This window comes from Oryctolagus cuniculus, chromosome 13 (assembly GCF_051225735.1).
Source record: "Oryctolagus cuniculus isolate XC-2025 breed Fujian yellow rabbit chromosome 13, ASM5122573v1, whole genome shotgun sequence".
NCBI classification, from domain to species: domain Eukaryota; kingdom Metazoa; phylum Chordata; class Mammalia; order Lagomorpha; family Leporidae; genus Oryctolagus; species Oryctolagus cuniculus.
The window spans coordinates 99,196,451-99,214,826 of NC_142879.1; the positions used below are offsets into that span (position 1 = coordinate 99,196,451).

Consider the following 18,376-nt stretch of genomic DNA (forward strand, 5'->3'; position numbering starts at 1 on the left):
TTCTACTCCCCTGCTCCTTAACCCACTCATAATTCTTCCCACCTGTTTGGCTTCAGGCTTATGCTTTCTCCCTCTATGGCAAACTACCAGTTTCTGGAATCCATGTTAACCAGGCAGCCATTGGATCCAGGCTGATTCACTTTATGTGACTGTTGAAATCCTGGTGACAGCCTGAGCCTCCCAGCTCAGCTAAGAATAGGCATCATTACAATACATAGACATTCCCTGCTAGGGAATCTTACCTATTGAAAGGTGCCAGCTTCTGGGGTTGAACCGCCACTTGGAATGTCTGCATCCCATTTTAGAGTGCGTGGGTTTGATTCCTGGCTCTGTTCCCCGCTCCAGCTTCCTGCTGGTGTGTACCCTGGGAGGCAGCAGGCAATTGGTCAAGTAGTTGAGTCCCTGCCTTCTTCATGGGGAGACACAGATTGAGTTCCTGGCTCCCGGCTTCAACTTGGCCCAGCCCTGGCTGTTGAAGGCATGTGGAGGGTGAACCTGCAGGTAGTGGAGCACACACACTCTCTCTCTCTGTTCTGCTTCTCTCTTCCTTTCAATGAAATATAAGTAAAAGTGCCAGTTTCTGAATGTGTGTCACCCCTTGATGACTTTCCATGAGAAGAACATACTTGTGTCATCACCGATTCTAAGTAGCATTCTAATGGTAAATTTTCATAGTAACACAACTTAAACTAGCATGATGCCACCTTGGCCCTAAAGAATCTTTAGTTTTTCATAAATCTGTATCAGTGTAGGCAGTAACTTCTTTTTTTTTTAAGATTTATTTTTATTATTTATTTGAAAGAGTTACACAGAGAGAGGAGAGGCAGAGAGAGAGAGGTCTTCCATTCGCTGGTTCACTCCCCAATTGGCTGCAATGGCCAGAGCTGCGCCGATCCGAAGCCAGGAGCCTGGAGTTTCTTCTGGGTCTCCTGTGCAAGTGCAAGGGCCCAAGGACTTGGGCCATCCTCTGATGCTCTCCCAGGCTATAGCAGAGAGCTGGATAGGAAATGGAGCAGCCAGGACTCGATTGGGTGCCCATATGGGATGCTGGCACTGCAGGCAGCGGCTTTACCCACTGCACCACAGCGCTGGCCCCTGCAGTAAATTTTTTTTTTCTTTTAAGAAGTTGGGCCATCTTTACTGCTTTCCCAGGCCATAGCAGAGAGCTGGATCGAAGAGGAGCAGCCGGGACTCGAACCGGCCCCCTAGTAACTTCTTTTGAAGGACATTCACCCATGCCCCCAGAACTGCTGTTTCCAGATCATTTGTTCCAGGTGTGGCGCAGGCCCATTCTGTGTTCTGTAGTCTTCAGGCATTGGAGCAGCTCCTCTTTCACTTTATTTTCCTTAAATAAAAATAGCCTTGAGGGGCCGGTGCTGTAGCCCAGTGGGTTAATGCCCTGGCCTGAAGTGCCAGCATCCCATATGTGTGCCGGTTCAAGTCCTGGCTGCTCCACTTCCCATCCAGCTCTCTGCTGTGGCCTGGGAAAGCAGTGGAGGATGGCCCAAGTCCTTGGGCTCCTGCAGCTGTGTAGGAAACCTGGAAGAAGCTCCTGGCTCCTGGCTTTGGATCGTTGCAGCTCCGGCCAATGCAGCCAATTGGGGAGTGAACCATCAGATGGAAGACCTCACTCTGCCTCTCCTCTCTCTGTGTAACTCTTATTTTCAAATAACTAAATAAATCTTAAAAAAAAAAAATAGCCTTGAGGCCAGCATTGTGGCATAGCAGGTAAAGAGGCCTCACTTGTTATGCCTGTATCGGAACCCCAGTTCAAATCCAGGCTACTCTGCTTCCAATTCAACTTCCTGCTAATGCTCCTGGGAAGGCAGCAGATGATGACCCAACTCACGGGCCCCTGACACCCGTGTGGGAGACCAGAATGAGGTTCCTGGCTCCAGGCTTCAGCCTGGTCTAGCCTCAACTGTTGCGGCCATCTGGGGGGTAAACCAGCAGATTGAAGATGTCTCTCTTTCTCTCTCTCTCTCTCTCTCTCTCTTCTCTCTTCTCTCTTCTCTCTTCTCTCTTCTCTCTCTCTCTCTAATAAATGAATCTTTGAAAAAAGTAAAAATTGCCCTTTAGATTAATGAACAACATCATAGTTCTCTAATTACATGGGAGAAATGAAAATCAGCCGTGAAGACAACAGGATATTAAGAACAGTACCCCTGGGAAGGACTAATTATAGCCATTTCTGCCTATGACCAGCAGTTCTTAAAATTAAATTACATGCTGGGGCCCGTGCTGTGGCATAGTGGGTAAAGCCACTGCCTTCAGTGCTGGCATCCCATTTGGGCGCTGGTTCGAGTCCTGGCTGCTCCACTTCTCATCCAGCTCTCTGCTATGGCTTGGGATATAGCATCAGAAGATGGCCCAAGTCCTTGGGCCCCTGTACCTGTGGGAGACCTGGAAGAAGCTCCTGGCTCCTGGCTTCAGATCAGTGCAGTTCCAGCCATTGCAGCCAATTGGGGAGTGAACCAGCAGATGGAAGACCTCTCTCTCTGCCTCTCCTCTCTATGTGTAACTCTTTCAAATAAATAAATAAATCTTTTTTTTTATAAGGTTTTTTTTTTTTTTTTTGACAGGCAGAGTGGACAGTGAGAGAGAGAGACAGAGAGAAAGGTCTTCCTTTGCCGTTGGTTCACCCTCCAATGACCTCCAAGCTGATCCGAAGGCAGGAGTCAGGTGCTTATCCTGGTCTCCAATGGGGTGCAGGGCCCAAGCACTTGGGCCATCCTCCACTGCACTCCCTGGCCACAGCAGAGAGCTGGCCTGGAAGAGGGGCATCCGGGACAGAATCCGGCACCCCGACCAGGACTAGAACCCGATGTGCCGGCGCCGCAAGGCGGAGGATTAGCCTAGTGAGCCACGGCGCCGGCCTAAATAAATAAATAAATCTTTAAACAAACAAATTAAATTACCTGCTCCTAGGGAAGCAGCGGCAGATGGCCCAAGCCCGTGGGCCCCTTCCACCCATATGGGAGACTCGGAAGAAGCTCCTGGCCACTGCTGCCATCTGGGGAATGAACCAGCACATGGAATATCTCTTGTCTGTCTCTCTTCTCTCTGTAACTCTTTCCAATAAGTAAAATTAGACAAAAAAAGGGACCACTGAGTATTTTTTAGGTTAAGAACAGTTTCTCTTCTGAATGGCAGGTTTGCTGTGGGAGCTGGCAGTGCTCTCTGGGCTTGGCTCAGGCACACTCAGGTGAAGAGGTCAGTTCTGGGTGGTGCGCACTTGGGCTCTGCCCTCCCAAGTGTGCGTTTGTCCCATATGTAAGCAGAACTGGGGGTTCTTCAGGACCAAATGTCTCCATTGTAGGCAGTTAGCAGCTCTTTTAAGGATATCATTTAATCTTTTTATTTTTTTCCTCCTTTTTGGCAAATGCTAGGTTGCATCATGGTTACTTGAAAGGCAGAATTGTTTTTCCAGTTGATTTGCAGACTCGGCAAAGGCGACTTCATCTCCTTCCTCTGGGGCCTGTGTTGATGGGTTCTCCCAGCAGTAAAGGCACTGTACCGCCTTTACCATGCTGTCTCTGACTTCCTCCTTCATTGCTGGCTAACAGTTGCTGTTCCCTGGCAGCTTGCCAAGCACGTGGCCACGTGCTGAATAAGACAGAAGTGAGCACAGGGGAACCGCCGTCACTCATGTCTCTGTTTCTGTTTGCAGAGTCCGTTTGGTAGAACGAGGATCGCCTCATAGCTTGCCCTTGATGGAATCGGGGAAAGTAAGTACTGAAAGTAGAAAGACGCACTACTGCAGGAGTTTGCAGTGTATGGACTTTGAAAGTTTGAGAACTGTATTTTGCAGAATATTTTTGTTCCCAAAAAGTATTTTGAAGATAATATATCAGAACTAAGTTTGACCATAAGTGCAGAAACACAGAGTAATTGTATTCTAAAAAATTTAGATGTTTTATTTCTCATGTGAAATCATGGAAGAGGCATGTATTACCCTGTAAAACCACCATGGCCGTGCCCTCTGTCTTGTTCTGCTCTTATTGGCCTCCTTTTCCACATAGCACAGGGGCCAAGATGGCTACCCCAGCCCCAGCCATCATTTTCACATTCCAGTCATCAGGAGGAGAAACCAAGACAGAGGGAGGAGACAAAGCCCTCCAGCCATAAAGAAAGTTCCCGGATGCTGTCTCACACTTAAATATCACTGACCAGCATGTAGTCATTTGGTCACACCTAGCTAAAGGGAGATTTGGAACCTATTACATTGATTCTGAACTCCATGGTCCTAGCTAAAAATCGTGGTACCTGTTACTATAGAAGTAGGCAATGATCAGTTATCAGTGGACAGCTGGTAGTTTGTGCTACAGGAGTTTTTTATTTATTCGTTTGTTTATTTTTACTAGAACTGGAGGATAAGAAACATTTAACATAAAGCCCTTTGCTGTTTCCTCCTGGGCCTTCACTGTCAGATCCCCTCTCTGCTTGGCCTGACTCTGAAAGCATCTTGTGTTCCTTCTGGGCCTTTCGCTGCCTGTGCCTGCGCGCACGCAGGTCAGAGTGCTTCCTCAGGCTGGTTCTCACGGCAGCAAGTGCTCCCCACCCAGCCCGGCGCCACCTGGCGGCTGCTCGTCAGCTGTGGAAACCACACTTCCAACTTGAGGCACAGCATCGCTGTTCAGAGAAATCTGGTGTTTTCACCACCAGGCGTTTTCCTAATCCCAGCCATAGGAGTGTGACAGACACAGGCTGCACACAAGATTCTGAACATGCACTTTTGACTCTTTGCCATATGTGATCCCAGTGGGATGGGGACATTTCCATTAAGAAGGAAATGCGTAATATTGATGGCCATTCTAATAGAACATGTTTACCTGCAGGAAAAAAGTTTGGGTTGAAATACAGTTTCCATTGAAAATCCAATGGAGAAGTAGACATCAGTACAGATATTCCTAGCAGAGGCCACACAACCATGCCAGCAGTTGACACACAGCCTTTTACTCCTGGCCACCACAAAAGCAGCTTCCTACTAAATCAGTTTGCCAGAAGCATTGTGGGTTATCTTTGCATCTACCCTCACTGCTGCAGGCTTCATTCTGTGACATCCTTAGTGCAGTCACTGTAAGCATCACCCTTCACTTGTGCCCATGTGTCGTGCTGTGAGGTGTGTTCACACTTAGAGTAAACAAGAATTCATTGAAATAACAGGAAGATCTTTTTTGGCAAGTGTCAGGCTGTGTCATGTGTTATATCGTTTATCAAGTGTTTGAACAAAATTATTTGTTAGTGACTTTTAGCAGATTTTTTCCGAGCATTATTGAAATATGATGGACAATTGAAAGTCTTAACTTTAAGGTCACTTTAACATATGATATATTACTGTGGTAATAATTATGATGAAAATGAAATTGGTATGCAGTAATTTTAGAACAATACACAATTCTCAGGTATGGAATTTTGATTTAATGTCGCACCTTTCAAAAGGAAATAGGAGCAAGGCATAAAGACAAGGTTGAGGTTGATTTGTGAGTGATTTCTCCCTAGTTTTCTTTCCAATAACAAAGGTTTTCTCCTCCCCCAAATAGATACTTCCAGGGGTTCGGATCATAATTGCCAATCCGGAAACAAAAGGACCACTGGGGGACTCACACCTTGGAGAGGTGAGTTACAGAGTGGTCTCTGTATGACGAGACCTCCAAGACAAGCATTCTTCACATTCATAGATCCTCGGCACAGCACTCAGTTTAAGTTGCATAAGCCATGGTTGGCTGGGAGATAAGTCAAGATCAGCTTGACTGCTTAAATGCCTCCGTGAAAGGAAATATGATAGATTATCTTCAGAAAATTCAGAAAAGAGACAATGTAGGGGTATACAGACTGCATACCCTGACTTTGGATCCCTCAAATTTGTTTTCCTCCTGCTTGCCTTCATTACTGAGAAGTCACCAGGAAATGACAGAGAAACCTACAAAGGGAGTAACAGTGGAGTTAGAATTGTAGCAACATCAATAAATGGTAACAAGCAGAAAAGACAAATGACAATTACGTGTTTATTTCAGATGGGAAGGCAAAGGATAGTGCCTTCCACTTTTGCTTCATTGTATCTGCGATGCAGCCCCACCTTGGGTGGATCTTAGCTCCTCCCACTTTGCCCCCAAGCTCTGCAGGCTGGATGGGGCTGGAGAAAAACACCTTCTGCAGTGCCCCACCTAGGTCTGAATTCTTTTTCTTTCTTTTATTTTTAAAGATTTTATTTATTTATTTGAGAGGTAGACTTATAGAGAGGGAGAGACAGAGAGATAGGTCTTCCATCTGCTGGTTCACTCCCCAGATGGCCGCAACAGCCAGAGGTGAGCCAATCTGAAGCCAGGAACCAGGAGCTTCATCCATGTCTCCCACGTGGGTGACAGGTGCCCAAGGACTTGGGCCATCTTCTGCTTTGCCCAGGCCATTGGCAAGGAGCTGGATCGGACGTGGAGCAGCCAGGTCTTGAACTAGTACCCATATGGGTCACCAGTGTCGCGGGAGGCCTTACCTGCTATGCCACGATGCCAGCCTCCTAAGTCTGAATTCTTATCCACTGATCTTGGGCTTCTTTGCCGCTGGGCAGCCCTGCGTCAAATTTCTTGCCTGTCTTCCTTTCTCTTCACTCTACTCTTCACTTGCTTCTTCCACTGAGGAAGCAGAGGGTATCAGAAAAGGCGACAGCTTGAGTCGCATTCTCCTTGTCTGGTGCCAACACTTTTACCTTCACTCCTGTTATCCCACCTAAGCGCAAACCCACCATGTGCACCGGAGGGAACCCCCTCTGGCCCAGCCAGAGCTGGCTTTTGCCCCTCCCCCTGAATCTCAATCATGTGAGGATCATAACTGAGATGGTACTGCTCTACTCTGCTCCTAGTTGAGAGAACTTACTAGAAATGAAACTGGAATGTGGATGCTGCTTCTTGGGGCACCTGTAGAGGGCACCTACAACTCCTGCCTTTGGCGCTGGTTCTGAACAACTCATGCTAGGGCCCAGGGAGGGCTGATATCAGATCCCTTGTCCCTCAGGGCTACCAAAACTGGTGGAATTCACAAGTTCATAGTTTTGTTGGGAATGCACCTCTCCCTGCCTTTATTGAGGTATAACTACCAAAGTTATATAAATCAAGACGTGCAATATGATGCTTTTGTGGAAGTATATATTGTGGAGTGATTTACCAAAATCAAGTTAGGTCACATACCCATCACTTCATAATTAAATGTGTTGTGTGTGTGTGGTGAGAACATCTTAGGACATACTCTCGGGAAATTTCAAGTTAGTTAACAACTACAGTCAGCATGTTATACATTATATCCCCAGAACTTACTCGTCTTATAACAGGTTTGTACCCTTTGAGTAACATTCTCCAAGCTCCCTCTCTCTTCACCAGCTCCTGCGGCCATTGTACTCTGTCTCCTATGAGATAACTTCGTGGATTCCACCTATAAGGGAAAGCATGCAGCGTCTGTCTCTGTACTTAGTTCACTTGGCACATCATGTCCTTGATGTCAGATGTGTCAGCATTTCCTGATGTTTTTAAGCTTGAAAAACATTCCATTGTCTCAACAAGGACAGCGTTTGTGTGGGAAAATAGAGACCATTTATCTTTTCCCTCCTTTGATGATATACCTTCTTTCTTTGTTTTACTCTTTTGTTTTTCAGCGGGTCTTTATTGAGTGCCTGCTGTTGCCAGGCTCTGCTTGGGGGGGAGTGGGGAGGGTTTCAGGGGTAGACAAGGCAGAGCTTCTGACTTGAAGGAACTTGAGCATTTAGCACTGTCTTTTGCAGTCCATGGGATTAGTAACACTCATAAAGGATGACAACAGCCAGTCTCAGATTACTCTAAGCTCTCCAGAGTCTCAGAGATCCTACCCTTGATCCTCGTGCAGACAAAACTGCATGAGGCCTTTGGAATTTTATTGCCTTAACGATTTCCATTAGTTGTCTCCATGGTTCTGTATGATCTCCATGGTCATCACTTTGGGTCAACCTCGTCTTTGCTTACCTATCTCCCCACATGTCGGGCCTTCAGCCATTTTTATTTCCCATTTTCTGATGTTACGTACCCATCTCCCATCTCTGTTGCTTTGTGTTGTTTTATTTCCATTTGTTTCCAGACATACACTGACTGGTTAAAAGGGTTCCGGAAAAGCAATCTCAAAATCCTTTTGTCATGTTTTCCCAATTACTCTTCAAAAACATTGGGGAAAAGTACAAGGAAACTATTGCAACTTGGTTCACGGATGTGTTTGTTTTTAGAAGCTATTTTTAAATCTTAATCTGCTTTATTCAAATTTCCAACAGATGGATGGCTTGGCCATAAACTTGGTATAGTGCCTTCATTTCGGCAAACTCTGTGGGTGTCTGTGTGTTTCCCCAGAGACCTGGGTAAGATTAGCGCCGTCTTCTGTGTTCAGTCCAAGGAAACTTTTAACACCACCGCGTGCAGCTGATGAATTAGACGAGCAATTTTAGCCTCACTTCCCTGGAGATGGTCTCGAGTGAGCTCGCTCACTGCCATATTTTGCTCCTTTGCAGATTTGGGTTCACAGCGCCCACAATGCCAGTGGTTATTTTACTATTTATGGAGACGAATCCCTCCAATCGGATCATTTCAACTCAAGATTAAGTTTTGGAGACACACAGACCATCTGGGCGCGAACAGGCTACTTGGGATTCCTGCGGAGAACTGAGCTCACAGATGCAAATGGAGGTGAGTTCTGGCTGAAGGCCCCCACCAAGAGGGAACAGAGAGACAGAGACGTGTACACAGGCTGAGCTCTGAGATAGCCAGAGCCAGGAGGACGCCTGTATGCTTGCTGCGTGCAGACTCAAAGCAGCCGAGGTTAAAAGGAAGGCAAAATGCAGAGAGATCTGGGTTTAACTTCGCTGTACCGAGTCCCATGTGACTTTGAGCAGACAGAGCCCTTGAGGCCTTGGCAAGTGTGTGCTGGTCCACAGCGGCTACTAGGTCCTCACTGGGTACTGAGTCCCTTAGCTGCACGTGATTAATATGCGATCACAGATTTGACAGCGCACAGCCGTCTGTCCAAGAAAGGATCGACTTCTCCCAGATGTACAGATTTAGGGACAGGACAGGACAAGTGACAGAGGGGATGTCTTGACCACCAGCCTCTGGGGAGATGGCATTCTCATGAGCGCCCCTGCCTGCAGCAGCCCTCCCTCTGCCAAGCAACCCCGAGAAACAGGAAACAGTGACCCCGTTTCTTTGAATCATTTTAAAAAAGGAAGACGGGACCAGTGTTCATCACGGAGAGGCTCAGGCTGCCACCAACAATGCCAGTGTGCCGTAGTTTGAGTCCTGGGTGCTCCACCAATCAAGTTCCCTACTAACGCACCTGGCCCCAAGGACTTGAGTTCCTGCCACCCACGTGGGCGACCCAGGTAGAGTTCCTTGCTCCTGGCTGTTGCAGCCCTTTGGGAAAGAAACCAGTGAAAGGAAGTTGCCTCTCTCTCAGGTACTCACTTTCTGCCTTTCAGATAAATAAATCTTTTTTTTTGTCAGGCAGAGTGGACAGTGAGAGAGACAGAGAAAGGTCTTCCTTTTGCCATTGGTTCACCCTCCAATGGCCGCCGTGGCCGGCGCACTGTGGCCGGCGCACCGCGCTGATCCGAAGCCAGGAGCCAGGTGCTTCTCCTGGTCTCCCATGGGGGGCAGGGCCCAAGCACTTGGGCCATCCTCCACTGCACTCCCGGGCCACAGCAGAGAGCTGGCCTGGAAGAGGGGCAACCGGGACAGAATCCGGCGCCCCGACCAGGACTAGAACCCGGTGTGCCGGCACCGCAAGGGAGAGGATTAGCCTGTTGAGCCACTGCGCCGGCCAATAAATCTTTTTAAAAAGAGGAAAAAAAAAAAAAAAAAAAAAGACCTGACGTGCATTGCTGTGAAGCTCACCCACATTTTTGTTCCCAAACAGAGCGCCACGATGCCCTGTATGTGGTAGGGGCACTGGATGAAGCCATGGAGCTGCGGGGGATGAGGTATCACCCCATAGACATCGAGACCTCGGTCATCAGGGCCCACAAAAGCGTCACAGAATGGTAAGTGGTGTGGCCTGGCCGTGGGTGCTGTACGCGAGGCAGGAGTAGGATGTCTGAGGCCTTGGCAGGAGCAGCCGCGCGGCCCAGCGGAGAAGAGCGCTTTGGTAAGATGGGCAGTGCCGTGCGATGGAGCATTTGACGGTAAACCTGGTGTCCGGGGTTAAGAGCAGCAAGCACTCCCACATACAACCAGAGTGTCATGCGCCGCTTGAAAATGGTGAACTTTCATTGCTGTAAGAACTCCTCTTAGCATTTCCCAGGGAGCCCAGTTGTCATCTCCACATTTTTAACTTCTAAGCATGCGATGGGGAAAAAGTTCACTCCCCGTGCATTGTAGGCACGGAAATTGCTTTGTGACTGTCAGCTCGGGAACGGTATGAGTCCCAAGCTACGAGATGGGAGGACAGCAGCAACACGGCCAGGCCTTGCCAGAGATGATTTCAAAGGAAGAACTGCGAGAATTAACCCCGAGTAGAGAATAACCGAGTGCCCACACGTGCTCCCTACCACGGAGGGACCCCGGGAGAGGCCGTCCTGGACCCTCCCTGGAAGCTGGGACTTGGCCTTCATCTCTGGCAGCATCGGTCACGGTGCCAGTGCCCCCTGAGCAAGAGCAGGTGTTCACGGTCACGCCCCCACCAGTGTCCTCGGTGTTGGGGAGCCGGCTGGCGGCTGAAGTGTGGCAGGTTCAGGGCTTCCTCATACCCGCTCAGTGCCTTTATGTTTCTTTCAAGAAAAAAAAAATATAAAAAGTGACTCAAAGCTATCAAAGCTTTAGATGTGTTTGTTCACTTAAAAACAAGCAAGCTGCGTCCTGCGGGCACGGGGGTCCCCGAGCTGTCGGAAGCCTTAACCGCCCAGGTCTGCAAGCCAGCATTAGAAAGTTCACGCATTAGTTAAAGGTAACGCACTGGGTTGATGCTTCCACCAACTGAGCAGACTGAATACTGCAGTGCTCTTCCCGCTGTGCAACACAAGAGGTCAGGTGAAACCCTTGTGGGTGAATTGCCCGTGTGGGCTGACCATCGCTGGGTCACAGCCATGCCCTCCTGGCTGCTTCCGGCTTGGCTGAGAGCGTGGACCCGGGGCGCTTCTCCTCACATTCCCCCTTTGCCTACCGCAAAGGGCACCAACACAGACGCAGGCCCGGCCTGGCACAGCAGGACGAGCCCATAAGGCCTGGCCCTGTGCCACCATTGTCCCCTCAGCACATACGGCACCTGCGCCACCGTCAGGCAGGGCCACAGATGAGGGAGGGATGGGCTAGCAGCACCTGCAGCCGCCACACGCACACCCTGAGCAGGGAGTTGCTGGCGCAGGGCGCTCTGAGGGTAGAGGCCATGCACGGTGCGCTCCGTGGAGCTGGTGACCAGGGATGTCGGATCTCCCGCTGCCTCCGGGAGGCTGGAGCCGCACCACAGACTCCCCTCTCAGCAGGTGCCACACTCGTCCTCTCTTCTCTTGCAGCGCCGTGTTCACCTGGACAAATTTGCTGGTGGTTGTGGTTGAGCTGGACGGGTCAGAACAGGAGGCCTTGGACCTGGTTCCCTTGGTGACCAACGTGGTCCTGGAGGAGCACTACCTGATCGTGGGCGTGGTGGTGGTGGTGGACATCGGGGTCATCCCCATCAACTCGCGGGGGGAGAAGCAGCGCATGCACCTGCGGGACGGCTTCCTGGCCGACCAGCTGGACCCCATCTACGTGGCCTACAACATGTAGCCTCGCGTCTCTGGCTTCCGTGGACCTTTCTGGAGGCGGGAACCGTTTGCTCGGTGTCCGGCGGAACACGCGGCCCCGCGAGGGCCACGTTTCGCCCGAAGGGAGCCTCGCGCGGCGGGACGGGAAGGGGACGAGGACGACTTCTCAGAGCAGTCGCGATTGGCATGGAGATGAAATGTGAACTGACCACTGAATTCGCTCAGAAGGACTTCGGATTATACTGCCTTCAGTTTGTTGGAAAAGCTCATTTCAAAAACTTTCTTTTCTTTTTTTTTTTTAACTATTGGATAATAAGTGCTTTCTTCGTAAATGTGGTATTTTGTTAAGCCGAAATAGCAATTAAAAAAAATATTCTGCCCTCCTGATGGGTTCTTTTAAACAATTTATGTAGTGTGACAAAAAAATTGTTTTCTCTGTTTTAATGTGTCATGAAATCTTAATGACATGGATCTGTTACTAATTTAAGCCATTGCTAGAACTCATCCTTTTAGGAAAGTTTATTGAGGTACGAGAAAACCTTCCAAATAGCACCTTCCAATTAGATTTTAGCAGCTTTCTTTGTCAGAAATGTGCTGAAGAAACAAAGCCTAATATACGGCCTTTGAGGTTAGCATAGAATGAGAAGAAATTATAAATAAGGTGTATTTCGGCAATTATCTTGCAAATATCTTTGTACTAAACTAAAAAGATAAAATAAGTTAACTTCCTCAATATGTAATTATGTACAAAATGTTTAATTTATTTTGATCTCTTTAGAAGTATAAAAGAGAAAAACATTCAAGAATATTAAAGTCTTGTAATGTTTGCTAATATAAAAAAAGTGTTGTATTATCTTGCGTGGATAGTATCACAACAAATATATATATATGAAATATAAATTCACTAATGAAAAAGGAGATTTTAAAGTTTAAATGCAGAGCTTGTCACTTGCATGGTGCGTCCTCCACTGTACTCACATACACTTTGCTGTTGCGAGCAATCCCGGATCGCCAGGGAGCCCCGTCTCAACGTTTCTTCTAGAACCAGAGGCCAGCAAGTGAAGTTATTGCCATCTCAAAGATGGCGAAGGAATTTAAAGCGAAATGTGCACTATTTTTTTTTTCTTTTGGTGGGGACAACAGTTGAATGCGTTTGTTCCAGCATGTGCTGACAACACTGAGGGGGGCTTTAGGTTGGCAGAAATAGCACTGTTTAGTTAGCCGCGAGAATTTGTTGTACACTTTCAGCCTTTTTGTTAGTGTCATCTCTCTGGGGTCCTCGGTGGGAAGAGCCATGATGCTCTGTGGTCGTTTGCACTGGGTGGCACCGGTTGCCCTCCGTCGGCCCCTCCGTGCAGAGTGGACAGAATGTCCGGTAGGACTTGAAGGGACAAGACTCCCCTAAGTGGTGTCCCCTTGTCTTTACGCCCAACTTACTCTGGGGGAACTCCTGGTCTTTGGGGTTTCCTAGCGTGGCCATGAGCAAAAACCCCGCCCATGGGGATTCCCAGCAGACCCCCAGCTGAGGCGCGAGGCCTCCCGGCAGTCGTTTGCTCACCTGCGGGCTGTGCTACGGCCGCCTCACACGCCTTTTGGTTTGCCAAGCACGTCTGTGTGTTGCCGTGAGCTGGCCTGTCTGGATCCACCCAAGAAGCAGGTGTCAGCAATCCCAGAGGAATCACGTCAGTACTGCCCCAGTATGATCCTGCAGTGCCTCTCAGTACTAGGTCTGCACCACTAAGACTGTGGGGTTTTTATTATTATTATTAATTTCTTTGCAGGCAGTATCTTTGTCTGCCTTGGTGACCAGCCAGCAGTAAGCCCCTTGCTAAAAGAGAATTCAGTTTGACTTCCGAGATCCGAGGCTGATTGTTGCAAAAAGATTTTAGGTGACACATGTTTTTAGATTTCTAAATTTGTCTGCCTATGGTGCATCCTCCCATCTCTACAAAGCATTTGATCTTACACTGTTGTTGGACTCCATTGCTCGTGTGTATTTCTCTACACGCCTCAGCCACACATTCCTACAGTCTTCTGCTTCCTGAGGGCAGAGAGCACCACAGGAACACACAGGAACAGAGGGCACTTTGGCACACACACCTACGTTGCTTAAGGGCAAGGGGGCTTCAGGGAAGATCCCGATGGTGAGACACAGTCGCAGTGCAGGGCAGCTGGCGAGGTCCAGCGGACAGCCGGAAGCAAGACAAATTCAGATGACACTTCAAACACAACTTCTAACTCTCACCGTATCAACTTGACATTCAAGGCGGGGTGTGGGGGGTGGGCGCTGCAGTGCAGGTGTGAGCTCCGTCTCTCCTGCGTCCTGTCATCTCTGATGGTAGAGTTTAGGCTCAAAAGAGTTGGTGGGCTGGGATCGAAGCGTAGTTGTGCAAGAAAAAGAAAAGGAGACACTGACGTACCACCAGTTTCAGCAATAAAGAGGGATCGTTCTGTATTAGCAATTGTACTGTAGATAAATCACTCATGAGAATGTAAAAACTGTTTGTCTTGTGACCTTGTGCTTTTGAAGTCAGACAAAACCGTGTAATCAACTTGCAGGAACAGAGGGTACAACAGTGAACATTGAAACACAGACCTAATCAAACAGGAGCAGGTTCCTCATGGTGCTTGTTTATTATATATATATTTAACCCTGCTTGACACTTTACCCGAGGGAAACCGTCCCTGTTATCAGTTGAATGTTAGCAGCGTTATTTCAGAGTGTGGTGACTGGTTAGAGAAACTCAGATGCTCAACCAATCACAGTTTCAAACAAAATTTTTATGTGCAAAGGACAGCAACCTTCTTGTATGTTAAACCACCAGTACGCTTTGTACATCTGTGATAACGCCTGTTTTATATTCAAATGAACAAATAAAAGCTTTTATTTTTGTTGCTCTGAAAATGGCAGTTTCTTAATTGGTACCCTGGAAAACAAAAAACAAAAAAACAAAAAAAAATAATAAAAACAAAAAAAAAGGCCTGGGACACCTTCAGTCCCAGGAAGGAAACGACTCCTACAGGGAAATGTACCTGACTCTGTTTACATGATTTGTGGCATAACTTAGTACAGATGATCATACTTTGGACAATGTTTAAATTTTGATGTGGGCATTTATTGCTAAAAATAATTCCTATGGCAACAAATGTTTTGTGAAATGTTTTTTTAATTCTTTTAAATATATCTAAATATATTTGTTCACATTTTGCTGCAAGTGTACAGATTATTGGTCACTCTTTTTTTGGGACAGATGGCAGACATGAGTCCTGTGTGCAAACTCTTCGTGTTAGCGCTATCCCAGGAAACCTCAGCGTGGCAGGAAGTCGTGCTGTTTGACTATTGCAGCCCGAATTCTCTTTATTTTATTTTATTTTATTTTATTTTATTTTATTTTATTTGACTAAGCAAAAGCTTTGTCTTTCACCCAAGCTTTGAGAATTCTTACAGTCTTGTCGTTTGGAAAGCAGGCTAACCGACCTTCAGTCTAATAACCATAAAAAGGCAAATGTTTATAAACATAAAAATCAATGGAACTCCAGTCTGCACGTGGCCCATCAGGTTTAGCCTAAGTGCCTTGGTATTAGAACTCCCCTAGCCTCAGCTGTCCTCAGGCCTATGCCACGCTGACTGCGGGCCAATGCTTTGCGTGTGTGAAACGTGGTGTGAGAACCACCTGGCTCCATCAGCGTAAACAGAATATTGCAAGGAAGGGGTGCTTCCTCACGGGCCCCAGTTTCTCCGCTGGCAGCCCCCACCGCCATGACTGGTCAGATACAAACAAGGTAACCAAGAGATCAGGCTCACGCGAGTGAGTGCACGCATGTCCAAGCGCATTCAAGCACTTTTGTGTATGAATGTAGAATTTTCCATGGTGATGTTGTATTCTACATCCTCCACAGCCTCTAATACAAGACGTTGAGTTCTTGCAACATAATCAGTAGTCGCGTGGATGGCTGGTCCAGTATTGCTCTGACTTACGACTCCTCTGGGACGTCTCAGCTTACTGGGATTGGGGTGTCTGTCTGCCTGGACAAAAGCAGAGCTTGTGTCTTTGGAGGGACGTTCCTGGAGAAGAGGGTCATTCCCTAACAGCCACATCTGCTGTGACTACGCCTTCCAAGTAGGACTTGCAGTCCCGACTGACACGTTAACATTTGATTTTCTACCGTATCCCAGAAGGTCATGCCTGGGACCCTGCCGGGCCTGAGTTACCTCTCTTCAGACTAAGGGCTTCAGCTGGTGGCAGCTTTGCTTCCCTGAGACGGGCACATGGTGCTCAAGCCTTCTAAATTCTGTCGCTACCTCTTCGTGTTCTTTTTGTAGTCATTAAGGTTAATTCTATAAACAAAGTAACTGAGCAAAACTTGTCTGATACGTTAGCAGGTGATTGGAATTGGTTCTCATGCTAAGGTGGCCTCGTCTCTGTGCGGGCATCTGTGGATAGTTGACATGACCAGCTCACCCTGGCTTGTTTGGGAAGCCTAGCGATGCTCCAACTCCGCACACCCCAAACCCACTCCTAACTTCCCTCCTTCCCTAGCGCTAAACTGAAACTCAAACTTTCCCAGGTAGAGTCGGTTTGTATTGGTCTCTTCACTGTGGTCAGTTGCACCCCATTTTGAACTGGTGTTCACAGCGGACATAGGAAGAGACAGCAAGCTTTTGTCACTGCTTCAGAGACTTTTTTTAAAAAGATTTTTAAAAAATTTATTTGACAGAGTTACAGACAGTGAGAGAGAGAGAGAGAGAGAGTGAGAGAGAGAGAGAGAGAGAGAGAGAAAGGTCTTCCTTCCATTGGTTCACTCCCTAAATGGCTGCAATGGCCTGAGCTGCACTGATCCGAAGCCAGGAGCCAGGTGCTTCTCCTGGTCTCCCATGCGGGTGCAGGGGCCAAACACCTGTGCCATCCTCCACTGTACTCCAGGCCACAGCAGAGAGCTGGACAGGAAGAGGAGCAACCAGGACTAGAACCAGCGCCCATATCGTACGCCGGCACCACAGGTGGAGGATTAACCTAGGGTGCCATGGCGCTGGCCCCGAGACTTTGGTTTTTGAACTGTACCAGCTATCTGGGGACATAACTTTTTTTTTTTTTTTTTTTGACAGGCAGAGTGGACAGTGAGAGAGAGAGACAGAGAGAAAGGTCTTCCTTTTGCCGTTGGTTCACCCTCCAATGGCCACCGCGGCTGGCGCGCTGTGGCCGGCACACTGCGCTGATCCGATGGCAGGAGCCAGGTGCTTCTCCTGGTCTCCCATGGGGTGCAGGGCCCAAGCACCTGGGCCATCCTCCACTGCACTCCCTGGCCACAGCAGAGAGCTGGCCTGGAAGAGGGGCAACCGGGACAGAATCGGGCTCCCCGACCGGGACTAGAACCCGGTGTGCCAGCGCTGCAAGGTGGAGGATTAGCCTAGTGAGCCGCAGCGCCGGCCTGGGGACATAACTTCTACACACCAGGAAAGGAAGGATCAAGAAGGCAGAGGTAAAGCACCTGAGGAAGTTCGCTCACACAGCATGGTGTGGAGGATGGGGGTGTAGAATGACCTGTGAGATGGTAAGGTGGGAAGAAAGAATGCAGTGTTTTGGAGGAGCTGGTTCCCACTGCTTGGGGGTACGGAGGAGGGACCATCTCACTTCAGTCTGTATCGCTTGCTCTTGGTGTGACACTGGCTTGTGGGAGCTCTCTCTGAGCTTGTCCAGCTCCCCCTAGATGAGTTACTGGGGAATGGCGCAGATTTTCTCTGCATGCCCTCCGCAAAGCCTGGCATTCGGCGAGCTCTTCAAAGGGCTTCTGTAGACCTCTTCAAGGACAAGTAGAACCACATGTTTCCATGAAGGAGGAGCTCAGAACCCTTCTGGTGGCAGGCGGTGGGCTGGGAAATAGGAGAACTAGAAATATGATGGACCTCATTTTTATAATCCAGAAGATGCTGATAAATCCTTCCAGCTACCAAGATTTTGGTCGTCAAAGGTGTTAGTTATAATAACCTGTAGTTTGTTCTTAAAGGTCCTTATGATTTGACAAATGACTGGAAATAACAGAAAGGCGATAAAGGATGGAAAGGGGAAAAGAGTTAGAAATAAATGATGGCGCTCGTGAACACATAATTTATTCACAAGATAACAGCATTGGCCGGCGCCGCGGCTCACTAGGCTAATCCTCTGCCTTTCGGTGCTGGCACACCGGGTTCTAGTCCCGGTTGGGGCGCCGGATTCTGTCCCGGTTGCCCCTCTTCCAGGCCAGCTCTCTGCTGTGGCCTGGGAGTGCAGTGGAGGATGGCCCAAGTGCTTGGACCCTGCACCCCATGGGAGACCAGGAGAAGCACCTGGCTCCTGCCATCGGATCAGCGCAGTGCACCGGCCGCAGTGTGCCAGCCGCGGTGGCCATTGGTTTGTGAACCAACGGCAAAGGAAGACCTTTCTCTCTGTCTCTCTCTCTCTCACTGTCCACTCTGCCTGTCAAAAAAAAAATGTAACAGCATATTAGAAATACTCACAAAGTGATAAATTTATAGAAATTGAAAGTATAAAGCAGAGGCTGGTACTGTGGTGTAGCGGGCAAAGCTGCCACCTGCAGTGCTGGCATCCCATATGGGCACCGGTTCGAGTCCCAGATGCTCCTTTTCCAATCCAA

General features: G+C 48.4%; 1 protein-coding gene across 4 annotated transcripts in view; it reads left to right on the forward strand.

Moving 5' to 3' along the window:
- DIP2C (DIP2 acetate--CoA ligase C (putative)) overlaps window positions 1-14,648 on the forward strand; it is a 488,945-nt gene extending 474,297 nt beyond the window's left edge. For all 4 annotated transcript variants that reach the window (XM_008249365.5, XM_008249366.5, XM_008249368.5 and 1 more), the window contains 5 exons: window positions 3,671-3,728; window positions 5,544-5,618; window positions 8,522-8,696; window positions 9,922-10,045; window positions 11,513-14,648. In XM_008249365.5, the coding sequence (XP_008247587.1) occupies window positions 3,671-3,728; window positions 5,544-5,618; window positions 8,522-8,696; window positions 9,922-10,045; window positions 11,513-11,765 (685 nt within the window). In that variant the 3' untranslated portion in view covers window positions 11,766-14,648. The remainder of the gene's footprint in view (window positions 1-3,670; window positions 3,729-5,543; window positions 5,619-8,521; window positions 8,697-9,921; window positions 10,046-11,512) is intronic.
- The last annotated feature ends 3,728 nt before the right edge of the window (window positions 14,649-18,376 follow it).